This window comes from Pseudochaenichthys georgianus, chromosome 6, assembly GCF_902827115.2.
Source record: "Pseudochaenichthys georgianus chromosome 6, fPseGeo1.2, whole genome shotgun sequence".
NCBI classification, from domain to species: Eukaryota; Metazoa; Chordata; class Actinopteri; order Perciformes; family Channichthyidae; genus Pseudochaenichthys; species Pseudochaenichthys georgianus.
In genome coordinates, this window is record NC_047508.1 from 35,583,256 (window position 1) to 35,603,857 (window position 20,602).

The 20,602-nt window shown below is 42.0% G+C and overlaps 1 protein-coding gene across 3 annotated transcripts in view; it reads left to right on the forward strand.

Annotated features, from left to right (window-relative positions):
- srpk2 (SRSF protein kinase 2) overlaps nucleotides 1-20,602 on the forward strand; it is a 69,853-nt gene that overhangs the window by 4,691 nt on the left and 44,560 nt on the right. Inside the window, exon 1 of one of the 3 annotated variants that reach the window (XM_034084535.1) lies at nucleotides 17,635-18,359. The exons of the other annotated variants lie outside the window; for them this stretch is intronic. Within the exon in view, the coding sequence (XP_033940426.1) occupies nucleotides 18,322-18,359 (38 nt within the window). The 5' untranslated portion in view covers nucleotides 17,635-18,321. Of the gene's footprint in view, nucleotides 1-17,634; nucleotides 18,360-20,602 lie in introns of those variants that run through there. 3 annotated transcript variants of the gene reach the window in all.

The window sequence follows — 20,602 nt, forward strand, 5'->3', positions numbered from 1 at the left end:
CTGTGCCGACTTCCGAGTCACCAGCTGAACGTAGCCTCTCGTTAGTTTACTGCTACTATTAGACACTGCGCCCACTCTGTTGCCAGATTTGAGAGAAATAAGCAACCAGGTCTCTGAAAACAAGCCCAAAAGAAGCAACACATACATGATGTGTAATTTTAAACCAAAACTAAGGCCTCAGGATGACTTTAAGACGTGAACATGGTCATTTTTGTTTTGTAACATTAAATAAAATAATTTAAAAACATTTTATAAAAAAAAGAAAAATCCCGATCCCCCATTTTTTTCCTTCCGATCTTTTGAAAATCACGTGATCTGCTCCGATCACGTGATCGGATCGGGACATCTCTAATTCTAAGTTCACTTTGAAATACTTTTCATCCTCCAACTTTTGCTTGTGTTGTCCTTTGAAGTTTCGGCTTTTGCCCGCTCACTGTAACCTGATCTTATCTCTATACTTCCCTCGATCTATCTTGATGGTCTGGGTGTTAGTATTGTATAATATGCATGTTAGTTATTGAGTCATCTGTTTGCGTTTGCTTGAGAGATACTCGATAGGAGTTGAGGCATTGAAAGCTTTCTGGTATTGAGCCATGAGTTGTTTTGTATGATCCAACAGGTTGAGGAACTTATACTTGTATTTGTTTTATACTTAGATTAATCAATCTCCAATAGAGATTTTCAATTCTTTCAGCCTATAGTCAGTTGATGCATGCTTTTGTATAAGGCTGCAACTATTACTATCAATCAAACTACCAATTGTATCTTGATTGATTCATTGAATTTTTCTGAAAGTAGCAATTCATATCCATCCCAATTTCTTAAAGGTCCAGGTAACATGTTTTTTCACTCCAAAGCCCAAATCCAAAATGAAAAAACAAAAGATGAAGAAAATATATTAGGATTGGTGTTCATGTCTTCCAATAAGTGTTAGGAATGTCAGGTTTGAGATAATGGCCCAAAACAATCCCATTTTGGTCAAGTTTTAGTCTATGGACATTTTGTCGTGGCTCCGTTGACCTCTGGACATTTTTTTATATAATAATAATAATAATAGATTTAATTTGTTAGAGCTTTTACAGGTGCTCAAAGACACTTTACATATATAGTGAAGAGAAAATAAAATAAATACATAGTTAAAGTCAAATAATACAAAAACAATCACACATTAAAAGCCAGATTGAAGAGGTGATATGACAGCCTCCTCTATTGTTCACCTGCAAAAATCCTCAACAAGCTTCAATACATCCAGAACTCCGCTGCCCGTCTACTCACCCACACCCGAATCCGTGAACACATCACCCCCGTCCTCATCAAGCTCCACTGGCTCCCCATCTCCCAGAGAATTCAGTACAAAATCCTCCTGATGACATACCAAGCCCTCCATAACCTGACCCCATCCTACCTGACTGACCTCCTCCACTGACACACTCCCACTCGCTCCCTCCACTCTGCTCCTGCCAACCTCCTGCCCCCCACCTGGACCGACCTCAAGTCCTGGAGCGGCAGAACCTTCTCCGTTGCTGTACCTACCCTCAGGAACTCACTACCCCAATCCATCAGAGATTCTTCCTCCCACCACATTCAAAACCCACCTGTTCAACACTGCATTCAACCACTACCACCCCCCCCCTATTTTCTGTTATGTTTATTTATTTTTGTATTTTTCTTTTCCTAGAAAAGCGCTATACAAGTATCATTTATTATTATTATTATTATTATTATTACTATTATATGTGCGGAAAGAATCATAAGTCAGACTATACTCAGTCAAAGTCAAGTTAATTGAGTTAAGCCCAAATGATGTTATAATGTGTTCCAGATGCGTTTTCAGTTTAGAAGAGAGCGAAACGTGTGGAGAAGTGCTGAAAGTGGTGAGACATTTACAAAAAATGCATGTTGACAGCTGCATTTTCAATGTGATTTGTGAACTCCATAACATGTTTAAGTTTGATATCTTATAAACTACAGTATATCCTGTGAGTAATCGGACGATGAAGTATTTAATCACAAATTAATGCCATGTTATCTTCAATTGTCCCTACAGTTTGTTACAGCTCTACCATGCCACTTTGTTTTTAGCGGGATTTGTTAATACCAACAACAAAGCAAGTTGCATCAGTCCTCTTTTCTCTGAAAGGATTTGTTTATTAATAATAATAGATTTATTTTGTTAGTACTTTTACAGGTGCTCAAAGACGCTTTACAGATATAGTGAAAAGAAAAGAACAACAAATGAATATATAGTTAAAGTCATAATCCAAACACAATCACACATTAAAAGCCAGATTGAAGAGGTGAGTTTTTGTGAGTGTTTTGAAGGTGGTGAGGTCAGTGCAGTCTCTGATGGGTTGTGGGAGTGAGTTCCAGAGGGAGGGGGCAGCGACGGAGAAGGCTCTGTCCCCCCAGGTCCGGTGATTGATGTGGGTGGGGATGGATAGGACGGGAAGTTTAGTGAGGGATCATAGCTTTTACACCTTCACATTTATGTTTTCTCACTCTATCATCCCTCCCTTTATTGAGTTTTGCCTGTCATTTGAGATAAATGGACAAGCATGCCCTTTGTTGTGCATGTAACCATAGAAACACTGGCTCTTTGACTCTAGTAGAGCAGATGTAGTAATAACAAAGAGAGTGCTAGTCGGCATGAGTACAAGGAACAACAATGATGAAGTACGATTAATGGCAGGGTGAGGGTAGAGATGCATATTTAATGACTTCAAAATATAAAAGGTTCTCTATTCAGGCCATTTCAAGTAAAGGCTAACGGTACAGTCAGATACATATGAAAGAATGAAGTGTTTGACCTTTGACCTGTCATAGGTTACCCATACGTGCAATATGTAGCATTCCTCTGCTGGAAATCCACCAAACTATCCACCCCGGATTAAAGAGTAAACGTTTGATCTGCCTTGTTGAATAGAGATTGAGATGTGTGTCTGCTTTTTAAATAAGACAATGACAACTTATAGCCGTTTTCAAGTCATTTGATGTGAATTGTCTTGAAGATTAAATGAGTTTGGATAAACATACTCAAACTTGCTGGGGTTGGTAGTGTGAAAGATATCGAAGTGGCTCTAGTATAATAGCATTCATTAGTCATAGCGTGGCAGGCAGAGCATTGGTGAGTCTAAATGCTATCATTCTTTTTGGGATATATCTGTCAGCGAGCTGTGCCAGTCGTGGCATTATGGACCTTTCTGCATGAAATGAGCTGACTCTAACCTGACTAATGTTCCCGCACATTGCACAGTGAACTGCATTGATTGTCTGGGTTTTTCCCAGCCCGTAGTCTTTGACTGAAGATGAGAGTAGGCAAACAAGTCCTGTTTCTCGCTTGAGGCCAGGAAAAGGCTAGTCACTGTGACCTTTTGACCTGTGCTGGAATATGGTGATTTGTTGTATATGAATGCACCTGCCGCCTGAACAAGTTAGATGCCGCCTATCACAGCGCACTGAGATTTGTTACAAATTGTAAAGCACTTACACATCACTGTACCCTGTATACCAGTGCTTCTCAAAGTGTGGTCCGCGGACCACTGGTGGTCCGTAAGCGCCCCCTAGTGGTCGGTGAGTATATTGGTAACATTTCACATTTGAAATTAATTAATCAATTTAAGTTTTCCGCACTCTCGCGGGAATATCTCCGCAATGGAGCGAGCTTAAGTTTCACTTTCAATTGCATGATATAGCCCAGATAAACACCTTCATCACACATGTTGCCACTTGTTTGTACCATTTTCAGGCGATTTGTAATCTGTTCTAGAAAAACGACGTGTTTTTTGATATTTGTGGAGTTAGGTGGTCCGCGAGTGTTTTTTTATTGGTTAAGTGGTCCTTGGTATGAAAAAGTTTGAGAAACACTGCTGTATACCAAAGCAGGTTTGCCATCACTTACTGTAAAGAGGCTCAGTCATTGGTACATGTTTATTTATAAAGCTTAGTTGGGTAAACTCCCGTATTATATCTGCTCTCTGATAACACAGAGAGTTGCAAGCAGCTATTGTCTGAGATCGCATGATGTTGTATTGTTAGATGTGCCAAGAGCAAGGACTGTCTCAGGTAAGACAGCTTTTATGTGCGCAGCTCCACTTGCTTGGAACAATCTTCAGCAAGAATTGAAACTGAGCAATCTCATTCCTCTGCATGTTTTTAAAGCTAGGCTAAATGGAATGCTCGTTGATACTATGGGCACTTATAAATGTCTATAACTATGTAAATGTATCCTGTAAATATAATGTATGATGTCCTTTGTTGTTTCATGTGGAACCTATATGCTGCAGGTCTCCCTTGAAAAAGAGATCGATGATCTCAATGGGACCGTTAAATAAAGGTTTGAGATGAAATTAAATGAGGCAGCCGGCTAACTGTGCAGAGACAGAACAGGGTTTATTCACTGGGAACAGGAAACAAGCTGAATCTGGAGTCTGTTAGGATTGAAATCACATGTTGATTGCTGCTAAGAAACATTGCTGTAGTTTAATGTCTCCAAAACAATTGAAGGAAGTGCGCCTTATTAGGGGAAATAATCTAATTGTGATTTTTCTGACAGATATTGTGATTCAAATTGCGCTATATACTGTATATATATATATATATATATATATAATCTAAAAGGACATCCACAGGAGAGTGTTTCCATAGATAAAAAACACACACACACACACACACACACACACACACACACACACACACACACACACACACACACACACACACACACACACACACACACACACACACACACACACACACACACACACACACACACACACACACACACACACACACACACACACACACACACACACACACACACACACACACACACACCACACACACACACACACACACACCCCTTGGGCCACTTCTGATTGATTAACAATGGCTATTACATGTGGAGCACAGCACTTCTGGTTGGTGTGGATAACTGACACACAAGAAGAACAAAATCCCAAATCGCAGGCTTTGCGATTTGCTAATTGCATCATTTCAAATCGCAATTTCGATTTGAAATCGATTAATCGTGATTAAAATTTCGTTTTTTGTAACCATTCAAAAATGTGCTTAAATTAGCATGACACTTGAATGTTAGCATGAATTCTTACATGAATACATACAAATATGTACACATAGCATTGTATAACATTAGTAAACAGACTTTATCTTCAGCACTTGAGTTAATAGATTCTCTATATTTTATGGTTAATTTCAATTTTTCTGAAGTAATTGAGTTTTCTGAATGCTGTCAGTTAGGTTTAGTTTGATGTAAGAACCACATATGACCAGTGGGTGATGTATTAGAATTACAGTTCAAGTTTGGTGAAGATAATTACTTTGTGGCCAAAGGTCTGATGAGAAAACAACTCTTATGTTAAACTGAAGCTATTGGGATAACATAAGATAAACCTTAAATTAAGGTGTATAGCTAGAGATAATTTAGCTTAATGGAAGTTAAATCAACCTGCCATCATCTCTCCATCGTGTCTTACTAACGAACCTTTAAAACTTAGGTAGCATTTAAGCTAAACTAAGCTGGATCCAACTTCATATATTTAAGTTACAGACATGAGCATGGTATCAATCTTCTCATCTCAGTCGCATCGTCTCTTGGTAAGAAAGGGCAAAACTGCCTTTTCCAAAATATCGAACTATTACTAAGACTTTAGGCTCTGTAGATACATGTATTCATGTTGTTTTTGATCATGTGTACGATCAGTTTGGCATGGTGATTAATGATCCTTTGTTGATTAGCAAGCGGTAAGCAAAAGGTTCCCTGTTAATGAATTGAATCGATTCCCTTGGGATCCGGGAGGGCAACCGACCCTAGCTGTCGATGATCACGAGTGGCCAGCTGTGTTAGTTCAGGAAGTAAGCCATGGTGGATTGATAGTTAGTATGCAATGAATTGTACAGGCGTGTCAAGGATTTCAGAGACTGGATCTGTGGCAAGCAGATTTGTACTGCTCAGCTAATAAAGCTTCCCTCATCAATACTGCAGCCTGGATAGAGGGATAGAGGGGGGGAGAGAGAGAGAGAGAGAGAGAGAGAGAGAGAGGGGAGGGAGGGAGGGAGGGAGAGAGAGAGAGAGAGATAAAACAACATGGAGGAGGGCTGAGAGTGTGAACATTAGACTTTGTGAGCAGGTGTCTGGCCAACCAACAACAGAGAAGCTAGGGATGAAGAGAGGTAGTGAGGAAAGTGGAGAGAGGGAATGAGAGGTGGAATGGTTAGTGAAAACTGCTGCGTTGGACACAGGGAAATCACATAGGGTGAATGGCAGAAGCACTATGCAGAGATCCGAATGTGAAAGTGGCTCATCATGTTTTTTGGAGTTCTCCTTTCCTGTAGTGTGTTAGATCTTCAAGTAAATTGTCTGCAAAAAAGGCTAAAATACAAAAGCTTCTCTCCCATACACTCCCCCCTGCCTGACACGCCTCGATTGAACACCTTTGTTTATTGCCTAACATGACATCACTATGTTACACTCGCGCTCCTATTGGCTCGTGCTCCAACACATTGGGTGTTTCTCAATCTCGAGTAAAGCTGCTCCAGAGCCACTATTTCAAGCAAAATACGTCATCGAGTGCCGCCGAAGTACTGTTCCAATGTCCAGCATACTTGAAATTCTACCGAGCCCGGCGTGCTTCGTTTGGAGAAATTTCGAGGCTGCACATGTGTAGACTCCGCGGTCTTAAAATCCCCACAATGCTTTGCGCACGGACCAATTTCCCCAAATCTGTGGCGGAAAATGTAAGGCGGGGCCTCATGTGATGCACACCTGCACACTTGCTAGCCTGTTCCACTCTTCGTTTTCCGAATGCCAGGAAGTATTCTTGCCTCGCTTCTGAAGCAAGACGCTCGGAAGACATGTGCTACCAAGCAAGCGTACTCTACATTGAGAAACACCCCCTGTACGTCGTAGGCTAAGTGGCGGGACACCTCTATGCGGTTGACCAATCACAACAGAGCCGGCCAGCTGATCAATCAGAGCAGACTGGGCTCTGGTTGAAAAGAGGTTCTGCAGCACAGGCAGTATGAGGAAAATAAAGAGCTTTTTGAACATATCAGTGAAGCAGAAAATACAAATATGAACCTGGAATCTGAAAATGAGCATAACATATCCTCTCTTAACTAACTTGGAGGCAAAGGCCCATATGGCTGCTATGGTTTGGTTTGTGTACATTAGAATCGAAACCTTTTGAGATGTGTCCGTACAAGTCAGACCTGCAGGACAACAATGACGGATTCCTTTGAAGCAGCATAACACTGGGCATTGACTGGAGATGAGTTGTGTTCATTGTCGCTGCCATAGAGGAGCCATCCACACGCATGTGTCATGACGGGATTGTTTGTTGTTGCTAATGTCGGCCTTACATTGTCAGTTGAGCAGAATGAGTCACTATTTGATGCTGTGTTTTGGTACGTACTGTGGGTTTTCTTAGCTGAAAAACAGCCTAATTTCCAGCAGCAGCAGGCAGCTTCTAGAGATGAAGTGATGAGAGCAGCGAGCCTGAACAGAACAGTTACGTTGTAAAACCAAAAATGAATTTGTGAAAAAATGCTGCATAGAGCTTCGGAGTACTGGAGTTGGGTTACTCTCTGTTGATTCATCACCATTCAGAACACCTTTCACACTACACATTGTCATTTCATCCATTTATGCAACCGAAAGGTCATGTTATTTTTAGGCAATAGCATAGGTCAAAGATATATACAAATATATAAAAAAACATGTCTATGAAGTGTTTTGCTCAAAATACCAAACAGATCGCCCATTCTAGCCATGCCTCATATCCCTCTATTTCACTTCCTGTTTCAAAAGTGCTGATTTTGGCTATAAAGCTTTAAAAAAAATGGATATAAAAATAAAAAGGAGGGGGCTGAGCTCATGCAGCTACTGTCTAAACTAAATACTGCCGTGATGAAACGCCATATCATGGATTATCAAGGATTGTTTCTGAAACAGTTTGGAGCTCAAAGGCTTTCTCTCTTGCCGGTTACACCACAAGGTGAGTTCCTTTTTACTTCCTGCTTCTTCACACACATGCTCTGTGCAGTACAGGTTAGCTCTGAGTGTTAGCGATGCTAATGTAACATGCACCGACCATATTACGTCCGAAACAGTCGGGCATTGTTTCTGATAGTGCCGTGGGTGTAAAGCCAGCCTACATTTCCGATATTACGTCATATCGGACGCAAATCTGGATCAGCTCCGTTGTACCCCCGTTTTTAGAGATTTGGGTACGGAGGAAAAGAGAGGGTTTTATTTTCTGACGCTGTGTGAGTTCCCTGACACACCGGGGACACATGTTTATGTATAAAAGACATCAAAAAGGGCATTTTGCATGATGGGTCCCCTTTAAAAAGGGAAAGCTATTGAACACATTGATCTGTATACATTATTCACCTGTACATCTAGCTGCATATGGGGGAAATGTTTCATTCTGTTTGAATGTATTCCTGGATTACTTTCAATAATCCTACAGTCTTATAATAAATAATAAAAAACCCACATAGGAATCTCAGACAGTCAGAGAGATTGGCTCTCCCCCTCACAGATCATTCATTGTTATAAACTGAGTTGTAATATGATATCAGCTGCTTCCTCTGTGGTGTCTGAGTAGGAAGGATTTCCTCCCTGGTGGCCATGGTGCCAGTGTTATTGCTGGCTGACTTGCTAATTGAATATATTGTAGAAGTGGGCCGCTTCAGTAGGTGTTTAAGTAGGACCTCCTGAAGAGAAGATCCTCATTTAAGATCACAATTCCCCACAGCCATTAGTTAGTGAGGCGCAACAATGTCCAAGCACTTGACAAGCATAACGTTGTATTGTTTTTCAGCATTTTAATCTCAGTCAACTTGATTGTTTGATATGCAATATGTAAAGGACAGTAATGTGTCTTAAAACCCAGATATGAGTTAGTATTTAACCACTTCTGGTTCCCTTGTCTCGAAGTCAATCATTTTTTTAATGCATTTCTGGTGAGATAGATGAAATAAGATCTTTGGTTAACACATGCTCATGTGGATTTCACGTTTTGTTTTGTAACATCAAATATGCCAGTTAATACCCCAACCCTGAGTCTCTGAAGCTTAAAAGTAGGGTAGGTAAGAATGGAGAAACCAGCTCGAGTGCGCTAGAATTTGAAAATACACACACGAAAAAAATCTGCCCATTCTTTCAGACTTCCTCACAGAGCCCCTCCTCCAACACACACGAACGCGCACATGACCAATGAGGGCACAAGATAAGTTTGTGCACAGATGGAAGGCTGACAGGCAGGTAGGCCATCCAGTTACTTTGATTGGTCGTGCTTTTTACAGCGCCACGGCTTCCATACATTTTTGTATGTATTTATTGTCAAAGCTTTTCATGTATTCATTGCTATCGGGATGTTAAGAGCATTCCATGGAATATAACAAGTGTTTCTGAAGTGAATTACCTACCCTATACCTTTTTTTAAAACGGCTGTTGTGACTTAATGAGACTACTTAACGACATCGAGCCAAGTTAGCTTTTTACTTCTGGCGATTGTATTCAAGCGGTGTCGATATGTGGAGATTATCCTGCTAAAAGTCAATAACGAGGCACAACACAAATTAACCACAAATAATGATGAAAAATGTGCATCTAATCCACAGGATGAGTATAACTAGCAGCAAGTGTTGTGCTGTTCTGTATAAAGTGGGTAGTGCTGAGTGTAAGCGTGTGTAAGTGTTTGTAGAAAGAAAGTAAGTTACAGACCAGAGGGGAAGAGAGTGCAGCATCCTGACAGCATGTTATCATTACATGAACCGCTCCTTAAAGCTACTCGTCGAGAGGCTTGTTTTAAGGACTCGGGGTGGATTGTTCTGCTGGATTTCACTCCCTCTTGTCAAAGTAGATGTTTGAGTTTGAGCTCTTCAAGGATTTACACTCTGCTTTCCAAGACAGATGGCAAAGATCCGAGCAAATCTACCGAGTTGATCAGACTGAAGGAGCAGAGGGGGATGAATGATGCATTTTAGGAGTGCGTGTGTGTGTGGTCCAAATAGGAATTGTTCAACGCGAGACAGTAAGCACTGACTTGGTCCTCTCGTGTCATGCTTCAGAAGTGTTATCCAGCTCTGCAGTTGCATGCGAGTGGGTCATCATAGAGGGAGGAAGGGAGGATGGTAATGGGGCATGTCATTCTTCTGTGAGAGCAGGATCTTCTCACAGTAGGGGAGGGGAACACTGCACTCTCACTCTCCACTGCCACCTCCTGGACGAAAGGGAAGGAAGGATAGTGCTTATGAAGTTGCATTTTTGGTAAATGTTCTGTCATATTTCCTAAAAAAAAATCTGCATTTTCTATCTTTAAATGGTATTCTTGTACTGTAGCCTTTATCAGTTGTTTAATATAGCACAATTTGATATATGTTGTACTTGCAAACAACCACGCTTTAAAAGTGGTACTTCCTCTATTAAGTGAATCCTTTATTCTGATGATAATAATGAATGCTTGTTTTTAAAGGTAGGGTAGGTAAGAATGGAGAAACCAGTCGAGTGCGCTAGAATTTGAAAGTACACAACTGAAAAAAATCTGCCCCTTCCTTCAGACTTCCTTACAGAGCCCCTCCTCCAACACACACGAACGCACACATGACCAATGAGTGCACGAGATAAGTTTGTGCACAGATGGAAGGCTGACAGGCAGGTAGGCCATCCAGTTACTTTAGCCAGGCCGGTGAAAATAACTGGTCGTGCTTTTTACAGCGCCACGGCTTCCACAGATGAATTTTTGTATGTATTTATTGTCAAAGCATTTCATGTATTCATTCCTATCGGGACGTTAAGAGCATTCATGGAATATAGCAAAAAGTGTTTCTGAAGTGAATTACCGACCCTGCCTTTAAGTGATACATATAAGTGGACCTCTTTTTCACATTTTTGCAAGAAGACCGAAATGGAGGTTGCACTGGCTGTATTTCCTCTTTTCTTAACATAAAGTGCTGCTTTTTGGGTGCGTTTCTTCTAAAAGTGTTATGTGTTTTTTTTTTTTATCAAAATGCAAAGCCACCGTATATGTTTGTGCACTCCACAGCCCGCCTAAAACTTACTGCAGATCACTTTAAGAATACAAAAAGTTTGACATTTAAAAATAATCCAGCTCCTTCAATGGCTTCCGAGTGCTCGGCTAATAGCTTTTGCACAAAGTGATCTACTAGCAATTTGAAGTAATTGCCCCTGTTGAATATAGGAAAAGAAACCCAAAGCCTCATGGAAACTGTAGATACAGCTTCATTTGATGATGAGTTACCAAGATGCTGCTCATGTCGTCAGTGCGGTTGGATGAGTCAAGAGTGCAACACCAATAATCACAGATCATAGTGAATGCAGACACAGGTACCTCAGTGCAGAATCAAAACGTATTACTTCTGTATCGTATTGCTTGTGTCGGCTGTATCTTTGCAGCTCGTTAACCCAAATCTCTGCAGAGTGTGTAAATGTGTGTGTCCTTCACAGTCCATGTATCGCTCTGTCCTATCACAGCTGTTGCTGCCATTTTAAACATTGAGTAATTGGCTCGGTGAGCAATTTGGTGTCCTCATTTAGCCTTGCATTGCAAAAGTGGCAGTACATTCTTGTTGGAGTACACGACTCAGAAGCTCATGTATATATTTTACCAATGTTCTTATATTTTTGACTTATATTTTTGACTTATGCCTTGTAAACATGCTGATAAAACATCTTATCTAATCCAAGCTAACAACAAAGGTGGGTTAACCTCAAATTAGTCAAAGAAGAAAATGAATACCTTTTTGAGAAATCTACGTTTTTATTTGTGTTTCAATCGGTATGAAAAAAGACTGTAAATTATGAATTTCATGAAAATAAAAACCGGAATAACAACCTTTGTCATTACTACTGAAGTTACCTATTTGACAGACTTTTAATATGGTGCAACACAAATCCAGATATACCGAGAAACTCTGACTAAACTTGCATTAATCTACGTTTTAATACAGTTCAAATCTGTTGAGTTGAATATAATAAAACCCTGCAGCGGGTTTTTCCTATTACGAGGCATATTTTCCAGTCTGCCGCTTTCATTTGACTCTTGTTTAACTCCACTTGAACTTGAGGTCTATAATCTATCATGAAGTGTTACAGAAACATTTAACCACCAGTCTCAGTCTATTTCAGTCACATTACAGCAGTACTTCTGCTAAGTGAATTATAACTCTCATTGTGTTGACATAACACTCGCTGGGGACCGCGGGCCTGCCTTCCCTCTGCCCGCTGCAGGGAGGTTATCACAACACTCCAAAGCTTGAAACACAGGCCGTTCATTGTTGTACTTGAACGCCTCTTTAGCTCCCAACCAAAGACTATTTTCTCTACATGCTTTATGACAGTAGGGGGAAAACCACCATTTGATGCACCTGTTTGGCTGCCCAACTTGCTGTGTTTTACTGATCCCTGATGTTCTGTATCCCATATGAATGCATTGAAGAGTGCATTGTGTACTGGTTTGAGTCTCAGGAGTGTAGTTCCTAATCTGTCCAATAGAGGGTAGTTATGTCCTAGTTTTTGGTCCTGTCGTGAAAGCATTCATTGTGGTAATGTCTCCCCCCCTCTTGTTTTTGTTACACTGATAATGACTAATTTATGACAATACAAAGTTCTCAATACAAAATTCAGAGAGAAAAGTCAATTATAATAAAAAAATGTATCATCGATTTATCCTTTAGTCATTTTTAACATTTTAAATATTTGCTTTTGAAATAGGAGGGTTTGCTGCTTTTTCTTTGTCACATAATTGAATTAAATTAAAACGTCTTTTCGGGTGTTTTCACTTATTTTCCACATAAAAGTCGTGTAGTACAACGGTCACATCAGTGTATGTGCAATACACTGGTCACACACACCTTTATCTCAGTTAAGTATGCTACTGGGCCTGAGGTAAAACAACGTTGTGGATGTAAGGTCTAAAGTGTTGTCTGTGTGAGATATACTCTAATTAAACACATCAGCCCGGTGAAGCAGCTGGGGTCAGAGTGCAGGAAGAGAGGGCGGAGGTCACTCATTCATCATTCAACACACACCACTTAGCAAATGAGCTCCCACTCACCTTCACACACACTCACATAAACAGTCACACCCTAACACAAGACCAGATGCTATTACTGGGTCCTAATCACAGTTTTCTTTGTTGGTATTAGCTTTGGGTAAATTGTACATACCCCCTCCCTCCCCCCTCTCTCTTACTTCTCACCCACTGTGTGCATACAAACACCAAAACACACTCTTAAGTGCACACATTCAAACTTAATGCTGCAAAGTGCGGTCCCTGGGGTAATGAGGCACAGAAAGTGCGGGCTGCTTACCTGTGTGTGTGTGTGTGTGTGTGTGTGTGTGTGTGTGTGTGTGTGTGTGTGTGTGTGTGTGTGTGTGTGTGTGGTGTGTGTGTGTGTGTGTGTGTGTGTGTGTGTGTGTGTGTGTGTGTGTGTGTGTGTGTGTGTGTGTGTGTGTGTGTGTGTGTGTGTGTGTGTGTGTGTGTGTGTGTGTGTGTGTGTGTGTGTGTGTGTGTGTGTGTGTGTGTGTGTGTGTGTGTGTGTGTGTGTGTGTGTGGGGAGGGTGACGTCGTGAGTACAAAGAAAACACTCGAATGTTCTTAAGGCAAAGGCCAGGAGCAACAGTGAAGCTCACGACTCGTCCACATGTCAGGTATTAGGGACTTTTTCTTATTGAATTGCATAGAGGTGAGACCGCTCAGGGACCTGATATTGTGCAGGCTTTGACTCGCTCATCTTTATAGTGTACATTTCATCTTGGCTATGCATTTGAGGAGACGTTTCCTTTCCGTGTGTGTTCAGATTTCAGTATCTACAGGCTATATCATGCAATCTGAAGTGTACAGTACCATAGGCGAGTGTTCTCCTTATGGAAGTCTGTTGCCCAGAAAAAGTATCTGCTCTCAGGCAGACCTGGGGCTGCAGTCGAATAGTCCAAAGATCAGCTCCTAAGTTCTAACCCTATCTCCTATTCCTTGACCTCTGAGTGAAACGTCACGGGTTAAGGGATAGTGGACAGGAGAACTACAGTTTTCTATACAGCGGACTACAACATGGATGTTTAATAAGAACGAGGGACTACTGTAAACTCATCTAGAGACTCTGCACCGTGCTCTGATGCTGCTGCTTTGCTTTATGAACGTGGACAACAGAGAAACATATTCTTCATCACCAAAGTTGGAATTGAAATAAAAAAGGAAAGTGAAACTTATGCTCGTCACCCTCTCCCTCCGGTCCACATTAATACAAATGATCCCAATACGTATGAACTAAAGATCTTAAAATCAATATAAATGTATTTATTATAAACGTTAGTCCTTAACATCTATCACTGTGTATATCACCATTCAAGCATCTTTTAAAAGTTGAACAAACCCCACACAGCTCAGTGAAGACTGAAATGTTGACTTTATTTGATCATTTCAGTAAAAACTAACGTTCATATTTCTCTTTTTGATTATAATACTGATGAACGTTCAAAACAAAGCACTTTGGCAATTTACCACCTATTTAAAATGCTTAATAAGCACCGTAACTTTCATGATATCATTTCTCGGTCATAATCGGTTGTTTCCGTGAACGGCCGACTGTTGAGTGACGGCAAATGCTGCGGCTGCAAGGCATTGTGGGGCAGCAGCATTTTCTCCTCTCCTGTCGGTTAGGGAGGTCCAGTGGTTCCTAAGCTAAAGGAGGTTATAAAGGAAGTTTGAAACCTCCTTTCCTATCATTCTAGAGAATTCGAACGGCACTTATCATGGCTGCCACTGAGGGACTTCCGGGTCATTTCACTACTTTAGGAAGGTTCCTAAACTAAATGGACTATTCGACTTCAGCCTGGGGCTATAAGTATGTCAATCAATCTGGACACTGACCACCCTAAACACACTCACTCACACACACATACACAGTTTAAGATAAGCCACTTGGTGTGTGCTGTATATAATGGTGTGTCTCCACTTGGGGGCAGTGTTTTCTCTGCAGACAGTTACAACAAGGCTTCTGACAAAGAGCAGCGTCACTGTTAAAGTGGAAGCATCTTAACACACACACACACACACACACACACACACACACACACACACACACACACACACACACACACACACACACACACACACACACACACACACACACACACACACACACACACACCTAATCCATTGTGTATGCATTTGTCTTCTTGTCTGATTGATTGTGCTTTGCTGTGACTTCTGTCAGTGGCGTCACTTGTGTGTTTAAGTGTACTGTTTGTTCAAGGGGAATTCGCAATGGGACCTGTGTGTGTGTGTTTGCATAAACCCCTTCTCTCTCCCCAGCATCCTCCATGCAGTGAGGAGAAGTAGGCCGCTTAAAGATAGCTGCCGGCAGCCTCAATACCGGCTCCCAAAATACAACTGCTCGAGAGTCATTATCTCTCTCCCTCCCCCATCTTTCTTATTCTTCTTTGGCTCCTTCTGCTTACGAAGATGAAGATGAAAATCAGCCTTTGAATTGGCAAAACTGTACCCTCTGTCAATGGTTGCATGTTGGAGCGACTGCAAGCACGTGTGTTTGTGCATTTCACAAGCTTTTTTATTGAACGGGGTCTTAAAGTCTCACTTACAGTAGACGTTATCCCCATTAAAACGTGACCTCCAGATTGTCCCGCTGCATTCATCAAAACCAGAGGGTGTAATGTTGGTGCTTTGTCACCCTCCCCTATGATCTGAGCTGCTGGAGACATGTGGGTGAGTGCATCTCAGACAAATGTGAATCACAATCACCATTGATTCTTCAAATGTCCCACTCTGTCCGTCTAAATCCCCCAAAAATAATCAACTTATTTACATTTAAAAGAGAATGGAAATGCTTAAATGATACATTGATTAATTCAATAATCAATCAGTGTCATGTGAAACAGCCAACAGATTATCTGACCAACTGTTTAATTGCTTTATGTATTTAGTTGAGCTTGATCTCCTCACACCTTTCCTTATTCGATCCAACAACATGCAGGTCAGATTCATTAGAACACCCATGTTTGTTGATGTGTTTGTGTGACCGGTGATTTCTCCTGCGTAACATCCAGTTGGCGCTGCAACAACCCCCCACACCATCCCCCACCTCCCGTGACCCCGAAAGAAATGCGTATGCGAAATAAACAAATAGAAACTGGAGTGCGCCCTCTCGCATTAGCTCAGTGTTCCTCCAGACCCCGTGTGTTCTTTACACCCCATTGGCCCACATCCACAGAGAATGAGGACAATAGTTTGGCTCAGAGACATGTGTGCCTAATGTAGCCCTTTTATGTGGGAAAGTGGAACTGTATGGCGATCGGAGAGAAAGGGGATCATTGTGTTCTTGTTTTCTTCCTTTCTCTCAGGCATGTCTCATGCAGCGGTGTATGAAAATGTATTTGTGCAAAATTAGAAGCCATAACAAATATAAGGCTCTTTCATAGTATTGCATAATGATTTTTATTGGAATGATTTTGTGATGGTATTATTTCCTCTTGTTCTCGTTTTAATCGTTTGAATGAGTTGCTATATATATTTTATGTTACCTCTAATGGCAATTCATTTGAGATATTTCCCTAAAAACTAAATATTTCAAATCAAAAATAGGGAAAACGTACCCAGAATATTATATATATATATTAAATACATGACAAAACAAGATATTCCATCACACTGGTGGACAATTAAGCAAATCTAATATTGCCATAAAGCATCCATGCATATTAATTTGCAACATTGCCTGCAATGACCTACAAACACACATAGATATTAAAGGGACAGCTATCTCCTTAAATCATTTCACAAAACTCTGTTGTTTGACAGTATAATATATTCACCTTTGAGTCCTTAATGCATATGTCTGTATTTCACATAATTGTCTACTTTATTTTATTGGAATAATCACAAGAGAAAGAACCTGTAGATACCATAAGCACTTGTAAATGTTTCTCCTTAGTACTTCCTAGATAACTTGTCAGTTAAATTAACCCCAGGATGCCCTTTTAACACACACTAATGCATGCACACACTCACACACACGCTGTACATATAGATTGAGCACATACTCCTGCACACAGACACCGATATTGAGGTCAGATGGAGAGCTAGAGACAGACCCCCATCATGGCACACCCTGCGGCGACCTCACTGTGAGCTTCACTCAAGTAGAAGATCCATCTGCCTGGAGAGATGGCGAGGAAACAGAGATGGACAGGGATGGAGGCATGGAGGCACAAGAGGATGAGACACACACAACCAGCATCCAGGATAAGATAGAGGTCCACATGGGGCTTAGAGAAATGGAGGAAGGATGCCAGAAAGAGAGGAGATGGGGGTTGAAGAAAGGCAGCTCTGTGCAGCGTTGCCCTGAGATACAGGATGTGGTAATAAGGCAATTGGGAGAGAGAGTGTGAGAGAGAAAGATAGAGGGTGGGAGGGACTGATTCAGAGGGGAGACGAGGGGGAGGAGAGTTCGCCTCGAGGAGAAATATATCAATTTTCCTGTTGCTGTGACAAGCTAACACCCCTGCTCTTGTGCAGAAAATGGAACATTCCAGCTCGCTCTGGGCTCTGTTGTTGTGCAGAGCTGCAGAAGGCCTGATAGAGCCAGATAGACGGAGAGAGAGAGAGAAGGAAGGGAGGGAGGGATACAGACAGAGACAGACGCACACCGTGGATATAGAGCCTGTGAATTCATTTCATCACCCGGGTTCAACCAGCGGCAACAAGGGAGGAAGGACACAGAGGGAAGAGGAAGACAACACGGAGCTTCAGGGAAAGTGAAAGAGAGGCAAGGTGAAAGAGGAGAAGGAAGGAAGGAAAGGGAGGAAGGAAGGAGGCTGGGGCATGAGGAGGGGCGCCTGATTGACATTGCTGCTCTCGCTATCAGCTCACACACACACACACACATACACACACACACACACACACACACACACACACACACACACACACACACACACACACACACACACACACACACTTACACAGTTGTAGGCAGACACACGCATCCTGCCGGATTGTGCACCGGACAGTTGCTGCTCTTTTCTTATCCTTTCGCAGAGCCTTGTCCTCCATCCTTTCTTCTCCTTTCAGCGAGAGGACAAGAGAGACAGAGAAGAGGAGGAGGAGGGGAGGCAGTAACCCTCTCCTCTCTTTTACTCAGACACACAGCAGAGAGAGATAGGGAGAGAATAGTAAAAAAAAGGAGAAGGCAGCTTTCTGTTCTATTTCGCCGTCTCCTGTGGTCCCTCGGCCAGCGAGCGGCTAACAGGCACCGCTCATGTCCGTGAACTCGGAGAAATCCTCGTCCCCCGAAAGGTAACACCTCCTCACCCCCCTTTCCTCTGTCCTTATGTATAATTTCATCCCCATATGTCTGTTTGGATGTCTTTCCATCTGCCTGTTATTTTGTACCCTTCCTCTCCCCCTAAGCCTCTCATCACCTCCATGTTTTGTGTCCTTTCTCCTCCTGTCTGTGTATCCTAGGCTGGTTTCTTCTATTGTCTGGGTCACAGCAGTCTTGATTGAAGCAAGATAATAAATAAAAAAACACGCAGTAGTTCATTGTTGCATGATGCTGTAACATTTCCCCTGGCTGCTGAAACGGAATGTCCTTACACGTTGCGTACATACACACATCATCTTAAAACACACGCATACTTCCATGCAGATACACACTTGAGCTGCTGCTGCCTTCTGTGGCCTCAACATCTATGACAACAATAATAGGACTACACACACACACACACACACACACACACACACACACACACACACACACACACACACACACACACACACACACACACACACACACACACACACACACACACACACACACATACATATAGTGTCTCTTCATGGCATTGGAGCACAGAGCTTACACAGCAAGAGTGTCAACATTAGCACAGCAGCAGCATCTCAGCAGCCATGCAAGACAACAGCTAGCCACATGACGCACCTCAGTACATAGCAATACTGAACAATGGCACCTCTGGACGCCACATGTCTTCTATACATGACACTCAGGCAGTTGTATCATATTCTGACCAGGTGATATGCATATATATATTTACAGATTGATAAACAACCAATGACGATGTTAAGCAGGAATAGCAAAGTCACAAGGCCTCATCAGTCACACTGTGGGTTATTGAAAATACATGTAGACCGAGACACACACACACACACACACACACACACACACACACACACACACACACACAGCAGTATCCTTTCAAATTGTTTCAAATCTATGACAAACATGTGTATCTAGGCTAGCTAGCCATTCCACCTTGGATTTCAATAGAGATGAATTGCCTCTTTAATCGCGTGTACCTATTCATGTAAAATCATACAGTCCCATGCAGACTAACAAGATCTAAGTGAGCAGTACCCTTTTCTGGGATGCTTGGATAATCCTGATTTCGACAATCGCTGTTGGTGGAGCGGCTAGGGCTTTCTAGTTGGAGTCATTTCAGTGAATTAAGGACCGTTTTTCTATTGAAAGACAGACGGGAATGTCTGACAACAAAGGCTCTGTTGATGGTGGTTCTCATCTCTATTTTGAGCACGAATCAGTCAAAATCGTGGTGTGTCGGAACCTCTTTAACTCTATGCACAAGAGACCATATCCATTCAGATTTAATCGGACCAAGCCCACATTCCTCTTTCAGTGTGCAAATGCGGAAAGAGCTCGATTTGACGGGTGCTGGAGGGTGAGGAGCAGGCAGACTGGATGACTCAGGTAGCCACTGATGCCGTGCCAAATACGATCAGGCAGAGCCGCTGCCATCCTCACAACGCAGCTCCAGGCCCCAGACTGGCACACTCAAACAGCACAGTGGGCAAACAGGCAGAAGTGAATGGGCTCTAACAAAATCAGGCATTATTACATGGGCATTTGGGCACAGAGGAGAGCAGCGCTACATTGGCAGTTTGGGATGGAAATGAAGTTTAATTTGGAGCAGCAGGAAGTAGTAGTGGATATGTTCTGTAGTAAGGCATCTAAGAGTGAATGGAAAGATGGAAATGATCATATTTATTCACATGTAAAGAGTATATGTGCGTGCTTACCTTAGACATACTTCTACACGTAATCAGAGGATCATCTGGCAGCTGCTATGAGGTTTGTGGATTTCATCACTCGGCTAGTTTTTCCTTCCTCTATTGTTTGGGTCACAGCCGTCTGACTGTAATTAAGAATAACGCAGCGGTCCCTTGTTGCACGGCAGGTAACAACAAAGCGCTACACTCATACACAAACGGCTGCTCTCTAACAGCTCATATAACAAGAGCAACAAAGCATGCTGGTTTGATCAAATCCGAGAATGGCTCGACAAATGAGTTAGTATAACTAGTCATGAGTTTAATCATCATCTCTGTCTCAATTAATTCCCAGATAGATGTTAACGCTTGTAATAAACAGCTGATAAAACCTCCATGCTCACATTCGAATGCCACACGCTGGACTGAGTGCCAAGGATCAAAGAGGAATCGGGAGCTTTGTGAGCGTCACATGGACATCTGGGTGACCTTTTGGGCTGGATACATGCAGATCA